Source organism: Zingiber officinale, chromosome 4A (genome assembly GCF_018446385.1).
Source record: "Zingiber officinale cultivar Zhangliang chromosome 4A, Zo_v1.1, whole genome shotgun sequence".
NCBI lineage: Eukaryota > Viridiplantae > Streptophyta > Magnoliopsida > Zingiberales > Zingiberaceae > Zingiber > Zingiber officinale.
The window spans coordinates 155665312-155677797 of NC_055992.1; the positions used below are offsets into that span (position 1 = coordinate 155665312).

Consider the following 12486-nt stretch of genomic DNA (forward strand, 5'->3'; position numbering starts at 1 on the left):
TATACCAAGGGCGAAAGATTCTTGGGCCATAAGGAAGGGTAAGGAGAGTAAAGAACCAATAACTTACTAGATCTCTTAAGAGCGAGAGAAGAAAAGGTCGGGGAAGAAGGTTTGCTGGAGGAGAAGAAGCTGAAGTGCGAAGTACTAAGAGTATCGCTTGTTTAGGGTTTTTATAAAGACTAGTTTAATTGTGACCGTTTGATCGAAACGACATGCACTTTGGAGAACTATTGGTCTGTAGGGAAAGATGTGCCATTAAGTCATGCAAATTAGCATGTGTCGGAAGTCGTTTTGGAAAATAAAAAGGGAAGCCATGTGACATCAACCCATAAATAAGCATTTATGATGGAGGTGATAACCATGTTATTCTTTTGACCATGAACTTCTCTGCGCATCCTCCGTAATCTCACTTGAGAAAAATTAACCGCGGATAGGCGATTTTTTATAAAAATCGCTAAGTTTCCAAGGTATAGAAGGGAGAGCGAATTATGGAACAGCTTGGCGGAAAGGTCGAATGGACAAAATTAAGACTTGAGACCAGTTAATCGGTTACACCTCGGCCAAACTAGTGATATGGGTTATGATGAATAGACCCAGAAGGTGACGTTGCAGTTAGAATCAAGATGATAGGGTGGTCAAAGTCAAGGTGAGGTGGCAGACATACTTGAGAAGGAGTAACATCCCTTCATCTGGCTTCGATTAATCGCCCGATGTTAAGGTTCTTAGATTCAACTAGATCGAATTATAATCCGATCGAGGAAAGATGATTAACCCTTAAGCCGAGCGAGCCAGGGAGTTTATTGTCTTAAGGGTGGCCAAACCTTGGGGCAACCAAGATTAAGGTTGGCTGACCTAATGTGTTAGCTAGAATGACTGAAACATTCTATAACAGACCAACCATAGGTGACAGTGCACATGTGTATTCGTCCAGTCTTAAAGTCGAATGAGCATATATGCTCTAGCCATACAAATATCTGGCCTTACAAATATCCAACAGGAAATGACATAATGTAGCCACATCTCTTAGAGTTGTTGGTGCAATCGACCTCTAGAGTTATGATGTTTGACAATATACCTAAGTTTGGTCAATTTGATCCAGGGTTGATCGAAACAGGACTTGATGTTTAGAAGAGAGAAGTCTAGTTAGGACTAGATGACTAGCAAAGGTAAGTCCTAAACAAAGGATAGACAAGTGAGAAGTCTACTGAATGACTAGTCCTAACTAAAGGTTAGGCAAAGTGGAAGTCCGGGTGAGTGAAGTCAGACCCTAGTGAGTGAAAAACTAGGTGCTAGAAGTCTTGGTGAGTGAAGTCGGGTCCTAGTGAGTGAAACTAGGTAGTGGAAGTCCTGGTGAGTGAAGTCGGACCTTAGTGAGTAAAGTTACATGGTGAAAGTCCTAATGGATGAAGTCATACCTTAGTAAGTGAAACTAGGTAGTGGAAGTCCTGGTGAGTGAAGCCGGACCCTAGTGAGTGAAGCTAGGTGATGGAAGTCCTGGTAAGTGAAGCCAGACAATGTAAATCCTAGTGAGTGAAGCTGGACAATCCTAGGGGAGGCAACCCTAGGTTATATGACCGACTGGTTTTTGGTCGACTGTGCGCGGTTGATCGGACCAGCGAATCTTGGAATCTATTAACACTGTCTTACTTTACTATTTTATCTATTTTGCTAACTCAGTGTTGCAGGGAAGTCCAGCTAGGTCAATCGGCCGATCGGATAGCTGACATGAAGTTTGTAAGGGAACAGTAGGTGTTGATCTAACTTAAATCCATTTAGAAAATCTAAGTTGAGATCTTGACTAGATTCTGGTCTCGAAGAGACAGAATCTAATTACTACTCTACTTGTTATATTGTGCTAACTTTATTTTACAGGATAGTATAATTTTTTTATTACCTCGAACTAACTTGCAGGAAAACAAGTCTGCTGGAAAATTGGGTCCGGGCGCTTAGACTAGAACTGGTCCGTGCGCCCAGAATGCCAAAAGTTATCTCGTCGCCAGCTTGGAGCGTGCTGATTGGATAGGCTGACGTCATGGTCCAAGTGCTCAGAACTACCTATATAAGCAGCCTTCCACCAGGAGCACAGGACAATAACTTTCTTCTGTAATTGCCTTCTTGCGGCTACTCCAAAGACGCTCCTGCGACGCTGTGAAGCTTCTCCAACAACCTGAGACTTTGATTTTTATTTCCCTTGCTGTCGGTAATTTTATATTATAATTCTTGTACTTATCGTGTAACCCTTTTTGCGAACTATTAGTGGATTACCCAACGAAAGCACTCGATGAGTGTGAGCCTTGGAGTAGGAGTCAACAAAGGCTCCGAACCAAGTAAAACTTGGTTTATTAGCGTTGTTCTTATTTTTCTCTTCCGTTGCGCACTCGATTTAATTATTGATTTTCGACGATCGCTATTCACCCCTCCCTCTCTAGCGTTCAACACTGGTAACCCCTTATGGGTTCGGGTGAATAAAAGGACGATCAGGTTTGTAGTACGTATCCTTATATTTCTATTCGAACGGGATTCTGACAAAGTAAAGGTTATCAGAAGGACCCCAGGAATCTATACAAAATATAATAGAGCGGCTTACTAATCGAGGCATGCATAAAGACAACCGACCTTAATGGTTGACCAGACACATGCAGTATAATATGTAACAGAATAGATCATGCAGAACACGATCGAACAACCTAAGCAAGAGGTCGGCTTAAGAACCGACTGAGATATACCCTACGGATAATATCCTAATAAGGCAACCGACTTAACGATTGATGGTCGGCTTAATGAATGGCCGAAATATACTCAGCAAACAGCATCATAATGAGGCAGCTGGCGTGAAGACCTATTGAGATGTATTCAGCATGCAAAGTCCCAACAAGGCAGCCGGTTTAAGAACTGACCAAGATACATGCAACATAATACATGACAGAACATATTGTATAGAAGGCAATTGAACATTCCAACAGAGAGGTTGGCTCAATGATTGACCGAGTAATGCTCAATAGACTACATTATCTTAATAAGACAGCCGACTTAAGAATTAGTCGAGATATATTCAGCAGACAACATCCTAACACCTGTCATAATAACAACTATGTGTCGGAGAATATTCTTCTAGAAGATTCTTTAGGGGTCATTGTGTCTCCCATCAGTAGACCAGTTATAATAGCATATTCCTTTAGTGATAACAGAAACTATAAATGACAAAAGAAGTATACATCTGGGTCAGTGGAAGATTTCTTGGATAATGTGGCATATCACCTAGGTTGTACCCTCTTTTTTACCTAACAACCTCTGACACATCCTGTCACCTTATGATTATGAAGATTATGTGAGGTGGTATATGAAAGGGAAGTCCTCTCCGTGACGAAGGTACGCTCACTAAATGTTTGCAACTTACTCTAGCGTGTGTATTCTTACTGTTCTTCAGCCACTCGTTCTAATTCGTATTGACTTGAGCATCGGAGGGTTTTTGCTAGAGATTCCCCTTGGTTTCGAGGCACTAACGTTTTGTTGACTCGTCTTCTTGTGTGCAGGATCGAAGGAGAGCTTCTTCTAGGAAAGAAAGTTCTTCTATTGGTCAATCATTCGCCCACTGTGCCTAGCGCGTTGTCTCTACAAGTCTCAGACATGATCACCGTACAAATAGAGATCTTGGGATGTGACCCCAACCCCTGAAGCATTCAGAAATCATCCATTTTAGTAGTGGAAATGCTCAACGGGTATGGTTTTGAAGAAGCAAGAGAGAAAAGGTAACGAGAGGAGAGTTACCGAACCTGTTCGCTCGTGTGGGAGATGTGAACTCTCTTTATGTAGTGGAGAAGGATGAGGTTATCATTGCCGAATAGCTACATGTAACCTTCCAGTAGGAAAAGCAAGCAGAAATCATCTGTAACACATTTTTTTAAAAAAAAAAATGTTGTATGCACCGAGAGACAGATGTGTGGCCCGACAAATAACAACTTCAAGCATGCTCATAAACAAAACAAGGTGTAGGACCGGAAAGATGCTAAAAGGGGGATGAATAGCGTTTGTCGAAAATTGTGACTAAAAATATGTACGCAGGGGAAGAAATAAAAGAGGAAAAGAAATAGAGAAACCAAGCGCTAACATAAGTTAGTTTTACTTCGTTCGGAGCTTTCGACGACTCATATTCTAAGGCCAACAGTACTCATCGAGTGCTTTTGCTGGGCAATCCACTAATAGTTCGAATGATTACATAAGTTAAGCATAAGAACTAAAAGCAATGTTACCAACAACAAAGAAAATAGGAAAGTCTTGATCGCCGGTTGTCATTGCCGAATAGCTACATGTAACCTTCCAGTAGGAAAAGCAAGTAGAAATCTTTTGTAACACCTTTTTTTAAAAAAAATGTTGTATGCACCGAGAGACAGACGTGTGGCCCGACAAACAACAACTTCAAGCATGCTCATAAACAAAACAAGGTGTAGGACCGGAAAGATGCTAAAGGGGGGATGAATAGCGTTTGTCGAAAATTGCGACTAAAAACATGTACACAGCGGAAGAAATAAAAGAGGAAAAGAAATAGAGAAACCAAGCGCTAACATAAGTTAGTTTTACTTGGTTCGGAGCTTTCGACAACTCCTACTCCAAGGCCAGCACTGGTCGAGTGCTTTTGCTAGGCAATCCACTAATAGTTTGAATGATTACACAAGTTAAGTACAAGAACTAAAAGCAATGTTACCAATAACAAAGAAAATAGGAAAGTCTTGATCGTCGGTTGTCGAAGGAGCTTCATAGCGTCATAAGAGCCTTTTTGGAGCATCGAGCAAGAGTGAAAGTCGAAGCAGTTGTTATTTTTAAGCTCCTGGTCGAAGGCCTTTTTATAGGCCCATTCCGGGCGCTTGAAACCCCTCCGGGCGCCTGGACCACGTGGCTCGGCCAGTCGACGCGCTCCACATTAGCTTCTTGATGAGTTTTCAAATCAGGGCGTCTGGACCGACTCTAGGCGCCCCGAACCGCCCGGGTGCCCATGCCACATGGGCACCCGCCAGGATGAGTTTGGTCCGGGCACCCGAACTCCTCTTTTTCCAATTTTGTTCTATGTAAAAAAGAGTCAGTCTTGGGCAACAAAAATAAGTATATCCTGCAAAACAAAGTTAGCCCGATTTAATAAAATAATAGTAATTAGATACTGTCTCCCCGATATTAGGATCCAGTCAAGTTCTCAGCTTAGGTTCCCCAAATGGACCTATGCTGAACTGACGCCTACAATTCCCTTAACAGGGAGTGCGTACTCACTGGATCTCTCCTCTAATTATTTACCTCCATTTACCAACTGCAGTCACTTGACTTGCTTTTGACCCACCAGGTTTTCCCACCAATTATCAAGTCCGCAGACCCAATTGGACTTCAGCCGATTGTCAGGTCCTGTGGACCCAACCGAACTTCGCACTAGCTATCGGGCCCCGCAGACCTAGCTGAATTTCAGCTTGGTGTCAGGTCCTTCTGACCAGTCAACTCTTACACACTTTGTAGAAAGGTTAGACAAACAACATATCTAACTTTAACCTATTTATTATATATTAAAATTAAATTATCAGTATAACCTGTACTAGCATAGTGTCATTAACATAATCATACGAACCTTAACGGGAATGCCTTCGTAAGAGATGAAACTTTGATTCATTGAGAACACTAGAGAACAAAAAATTGTATGAACATAATTCTCATACAAAACCCTTTCTAGATTACCCAAGAAACCATGCTCGAGTCTCTGTAAAGCGACATGCATAATATATATTTTATCTGACATTCTTATTGTGAGTGTGGCCTAAGCCATCTTTGGTCTACCTTCCCTTTATTATCTTTATGTTACTAATGATGGACAAAAAAATACTTACTCTTTAAAATATGATGGCAAAAAATTAAAATGTACCTAGTCAAGTCCGGCAAAACAAATCTCAAATCTAACCCACTCACTAAAGGGACCCAATTCTTAAGATAATTTCACCATCTTTTCATACAATGCATATTTGAAAAGAAAACGAAGATGATACTATTAGCGGTCATAACATCAAATCGAACCCTACAACTTGCACAAAGTTGACACACTAAGAATCTTATTCTAAGATGTCAATTGTCGTATAATCATCTTTAACTATAATAAAATATCAATTATCTAATCTACCGCTTGTCAAATTCGCTCATAACAATATAATAAGCTAATATACCAATTGTTATACATTCAAAATCGTGAATGGGTCGAAACTCCTCAATGTGTGTCTCCCTTACCTATCAATTCTTATATATCTAAATCAATAAAGAGTTTTACTAACTGCAATAGAGAGCATCTAGTAATGAGACTTATAAATTATAAAATAATACATTATTTTTTTTTTGTAAATTTAAGGAATATTATATTGAAGATTGTACTCGTTCACATTCACCCCAATACTTCCCTAAAAACTCAAAAAAATTTCATGATCCATCTGTTGGTCATTTTCAAATTATAAGAAAAATCAATACTAATGCATATGTTGTTAATTTGTCTACTTTATTTAAATATTAATTTAATTTTCAATATTAATTAAGGGTTTACTATCCTATCGGAGAACGTTGAGGCTTCAACTTTGTTTGTTAAATTGCCTTATGTCAAATACCGTTTGATATAGTAGAATTTGGATGTTCACTTCCACCTTGTTGTCTTTGAGTCTAAAGAATAAGTTCTTGCACAAGATTAATATGCGGTTAAAGGGCACTGAGAGTGACCCCTCCGATACTTAAGTGAGATTCTTTTTTTGATAATCTAGGTATCCAACTCTTTAAATTGACTAAGTCTTGAAGGTGATTGATTTTGTCCTATGAAAGTTTCACACACTAGGAGTAAATCTGGAAGTGCTTATGGTTGTCCATCAGAATCCATCAATGTTCTTACGTTTGCCATTCCACTGGAAAAAAAAATCTTATAATGCACTATAGTTAAGATTTAAACCTTAGATGTCTAGTTAACTGCTGGAGTACTTGACCACTAAACCATTACCCCAGAGGCGGAGCTAGGATATTGGTTGAGTGTAGGCAATAATATAATATATTTAATAAAGCACAATAAAATTAAAATTTTATAATTGCAAAATTATGCATGGTATGGTATAAAATCAAAGATCAACAGAGACTAAGCAATATATATATTAAGTGTGTCTCATTGGAAAGAACTAGAGAAAAGAATAGTTAATTATGTTTCGTTATATAATAGAACATAACATGATACATAGAAGCTAATATAATAATTAAACCCCAAATGACAAAATGAAAACTAACCCGATGAGCTTGTCCAACCGGATTAGCCTCCCTAATATAAAAAAAGCTATCTATTCCACCATCTTCAAATAGATTCTTGGCTATGAGATACACTCAAAAGTTCTTTATAATTTTCAAATATCAAGATAGCATCATCCACATTGAAATCTGCATAGAAATAGCTGCAAATGAATAAGACAAATTAACACTTGCTATCAAAATTCAAAATGGAAAGCTAAAACTTATAGTGATAACTTGACATATTCAGCATTAGTAGAACTACATGATTTTTTAAAGAATATATTTACCAACTACATGATTTTTTAAAGAATATATTAATTTCAAAGCAGAGTTGTAAAGATTTAAAGTCAAGAAGTTAATTCTTTTGTTAACAAAGCATGCACTATGAAATCAAATATCACAACATAATTACCTTACAATTGTTCTTTTCGAGTCTTCATATTTTAAAACTTTTGTATAATAGCTTAATTATCAACCTTTAGAAATATATCTTTCTCTACATAGAAAATAAGACTATCATTCATCTAATCATCACTCATTCGATTGCACAACCTGTCTTTCACAATTCTCATGGCAGAAAACACTCTCTCTATCGTCGCGGTCGCAACAGGTAAAATTAATGCTAATGTCAAAAGCTTAAAAACCAATGGATACACCATACTTTTCTTTGACATAATTAGCTTCTCCGAAAGATCACCGAGGTCTTTCAATCCTTAAAATGTTTTGTTAGAACACATATCACATATATATGTTTCAAGTTGATCATTAAGTACGAGAAGATCAAATCTTGAGAAATCTTGTGGATAAAACTCAGCCAGTTGCAACAATTTTTTCTTGTCAAAAGCCAAAAAAGAGTTTTGTGGACACAAACAAGCTACAAAAAAAAGTAACTCTGTACTTGCCTCTGAGAAACGATCATTTAATTCTTGAAGTTGCATATTAATAACACCATAGAATAAATCAACTCGATAGAGATGTAAATTTGTTACTTCTGGTGGATTACGATGGAGACGACCACGTGGTGCCCAACGTGTGAACATATCATCCATTTTGAGACAATCAATGTAATGTTGTTGACAAAAATAGTGAACCTTTTCTAAAAATGAATCTCAACCATCTTCTCTCATATTTTGGAGTCGGTGTTTGCATACTTGTACAAAATCCATTGCATTTACAATATCCTGATCTTTCTTTTGTAATGTTGTCGACAATTCACTCGAAATCCCTAAGACATGATTCATCAAGAGTAGATTAAATGCAAAATCCAATGAAAGTATTGATTCCAATAAATTAAATGCCTCAATTTTTTGATCAGGAGAACTAGAATCATCTTCTGAAATCACTTCAAGCACATCAATGACAGCAGAGAACATAGAAATCAAATTGATCAAAGAATTGTAATGTGATCTCCAATGTGTATCCCCAGCACGTTGAAGGGTAGTTTCTTGATTAAGTCCTCGACCACTTGAAATTTCACCCCTCTCCAATGCCTCAATAATAAAATCTGAATGTTTCTCCTTAAGAAGATCAGAACGTTTGTAGGATGATCCAACAATATTTACCACATCACCAACAATACGAAAGAAATTAGAAATCGGAAGATTTTTCTTGGCCACAGCTATAAGAGCCAATTAAAGCTGATGGGCAAAACAATGTATATAAAATGCACATGGGTTCTCCTTTAAAATGAGTGCTTTTAGACCATTAAATTTACCTTGCATATTACTTGCTCCATCAAAACCTTGTCCTCTCACATTAGCTATGCTCAAATTATATTTAGAGAACATCTTATCAATAGCAGCTTTAAGTGAGAGTGTTGTAGTACTAGTAACATGTTCAATTCCAATAAAACGCTCATTTACATGCCCACTAGTATCCACATAGCGCAAAACAACTGACATTTGCTCATTCATTGACACATCACGAGATTCATCAACTAAAATAGAGAATAATTAATTACCAATATCTTTGATAATAATATTAATTGTTTCAGTTGCACAAGCCGTTACTATATCCTTCTGAATATCCGGTGATGTTAACTTGCAATTTTTTGGAGCATTTTTCAATATCACATCATTAATCTTTTTATTATGAGCACCTAAAAACTCCAGTAGAATAAGAAAGTTACCCGGATTAAGAGAACCTCTAGTCTCATCATGACCCCGAAATGAATTCCCTTGTCGCAACAAAACTCTGATACAATCAATCGAAGCATTGAGACGGATACGATAATCATTTCGCATTTGCTTTGACTGTTTGTGCAAAATTGATTGAATGTGCTCATCTTGATTCATCAAAGCTTCACAATTCATTCGAGCTTTATGATGTTCACTATCATGTTGGCCAACATGAATATTTAATCTATCTTTACCCTTCCAATTTGTGAATCCTTCGCTAACAAAAGTCTCTCCTCCTACTTGTTTTCCCTTAGTTGTCTTGAAGAGATAACAATACAAACAATACGCCGCATCTTTTTCTATACTATATTCCAACCAATCACCAAATTCCTTAAACCATGAAGGATTAAACCGTCTAAATTGGCTTACTCCAAATTTCCGTTTTGGGAATTCATAACCTGAAGGTTGACACGGACCCTTTTGCAAATATATCCTTCGAACTTGATCCCTAATGTTAGCATTATAAGAACAAATTGGAATCCTTAGTCCAATATCTGCCAGTAATTGTGAAAAATCAAATTCTCCAACTGTAACATCTCCAATATTTTGTTCTTCTGGTTCTGGAGTTTTTCTTTTAAAAATCTATGCATTGTCGACATAGTGATTTCCTAATATAAAAAAAATAAAAAATGAATTAACAATCCAAACTATAACATTAGTAGCTCTTAATTTTGTAAGCATATGGTACAAAACAAAACAATATACAAATAACTAATATTAGTTGTGGAAACAGACTTAAAACTTAGTTTTCTATCAGTATGACAAGTTGTCAACTCCAGCAGAAAGGCTAAGATTTAAGCACATTGACATGGAATGGATTTAGATAAATCAACATCAAACGCGTACAAAGAGCGCAGAGCACAACCCTGATGTTTCCAAGCCCAATAAACATGAAAAATAAAACAAAAAATGCATAGAAACATTGAACAAATATATCCATATATTAGCTAGCAGATTAGCACATCGTCAATTAAGAAATTTATCAACTCATTTCATTCTTGATTCAAGTTTAAGTTACACTGCCGTCTGAAGTAGTAATGAAGACAACCTCTTGGGAGAAGGGGAAGTGTCTCTGGCTATCTCCATAAAACCAGAACTATTGTTAGAAACCTGCAACTGATGGTAATCCTAAGTTCCTAACTATCCGATGAACAAGGCAAATCGAGCTCAAGGCAAATGGTAGCAAATACAATTGTCTAAGTAGTGTTTCTACCCTTTGAAACTGACTTGAGTGTTTCAGTGACAAGCTCAAATCTTGTATAGTTGAGCATAGATATCATCCTGTTACCAAAAAGAAACTTGACAATTAGTCATCTGACTCATCTCTATAAAATTCAAGTTGAGGCCTAATATTCTTTAAGGAACAATGTTAATGGGTAATGGCCAAAAAACGTTGTCAAAATACAAGCTGAGTTAAGCACAAAGTGATTGCCCTAATATGATTTGGTCCACGCTGCTCTATAGTATCAAGGTAGAATTTTCAAATTTTCCTGATGAAGAAAAAAATCAGTTTCATTGAGTTTGGAAGCACTGAGAATTTAGAACTTAGAAGTGCCTCGCTGGTTTTTTTGTTCGGAACAGCCGAACAGGAAAAAAACATTTAGGGTTAAGGGTTACCTTAAGCTTCTTAGTTTGCTATGGAGTGCGGCGCCAAGGGACTAAGGGAGGAAGATGAAGTCGAAGAGGAGGCGGTGAGGAAGGACTGATTACTGATGGGGATTTCGACCGTTCGGCGTGATCGCGTGAGAAGAGGGAAAGAGAGCGATTAGTTTAGTTAGGGGTTGATTTAGGGGAAAAAAGTCTTAATAATACATATTTTTTTGTTCGGGGCCAGTGTGGGCAGTTGCCCACACTGGGCCCATGTAAGCTCCGCCCATGCATTACCCCAGTGTGGTGGAAATGAGAATTTGTTAAAGAGGGAAGTGGAAATGTAACAGAATCTATGAGATGATTAGTATAGTTTTTTATCTATTAATGTCTCTCATTATGATACCCCTTCTACAATAACTGTCGACCTCCATTAATGACCCCCTCCTCATATAGTCCCAACATTCACCCATCTACATATGATTAACGTTTGCCATTATTAATTGCCTTTATTATCGATCATCCCTTTTTGAAATGCTTCATCTTTAGATTAAGCCTTCATTCGAACACATTCCTAAACTTTTTTCAAGTTTGAGTCCTAGGTGTCAAGCACCCAATGATCATCAATATCTACTTTCGAGTTTTGAGCACCAAACATAGGGTGATCCCAAGCTGTCACTCACTCAAGATTCGAGTGTCGAGCACCATATCTTCTCTCTCTCTCACCCCCCAGTTGAGCTCGTCTTTCAATCCGACCCACATATCCTAACTTCGCATGTTTTCATAATCCTTAATCATGGATTAATACGAGTATCAATAACAATTTTGCCCAAAATCCTTACAAATATAAAATGTTCAAATTTCATTATACACCCTCTTACTATGTTTATAGAACTCTCAGAATATATTTTGGAATTAATTCTCAACAGTTGCAAAATATTTTATTGGATGTTTGACTTTTCACATAAAAGGGGCGTTGTGCTAGGATAAAATGTCCTATGTAATTTAACTGACTATATTTTACCATGGGGCTGAACCTAAGAGGATAAACGATGTCACATTTTACTTTTATACAACGTTTGGAATCATTTTACATCTTCCTTTATGAAAATAGTTACATGTACTAGTTTTGATAAAATTGGTAAGTAGTTACATGTACTAGTTTTGATAAAATTGTTAGATAATTTTTGAAAATGGTAAAAAGAATAAACTAAGCCAAGCGAGGAAGATCAAAATCTATTTATTTTGAGATCTTTTATAAGATTAATATATATGGTAGAAAAGTTTTCTCAACTAATATTAGATAAAAATTTGTATATAAAGAAAACTCAAAATTGAAAGAAAAAAAGTGTGCATATGTTGTTGGATAGAAATAAGGGTATAAATGTATTGAGTCGGATCACAAGCTTTTTGAATCAGTTCGATAAATATTTGATTTGTATTC

The 12486-nt window shown here is 37.1% G+C and overlaps 1 protein-coding gene across 1 annotated transcript; it reads right to left on the bottom strand.

Moving 5' to 3' along the window:
- Positions 1–7342: 7342 nt before the first annotated feature.
- On the bottom strand, positions 7343–10735 carry LOC121972954. Its single transcript, XM_042524563.1, has 6 exons — positions 10669–10735; positions 9407–9949; positions 8993–9214; positions 8430–8896; positions 7831–7913; positions 7343–7439 (listed from the first exon to the last, which is right to left on the bottom strand). The coding sequence occupies exons 1-6, from the start codon at positions 10733–10735 to the stop codon at positions 7343–7345; spliced, it is 1479 nt and encodes a 492-aa protein (XP_042380497.1).
- Between the last annotated feature and the right edge of the window lie 1751 nt (positions 10736–12486).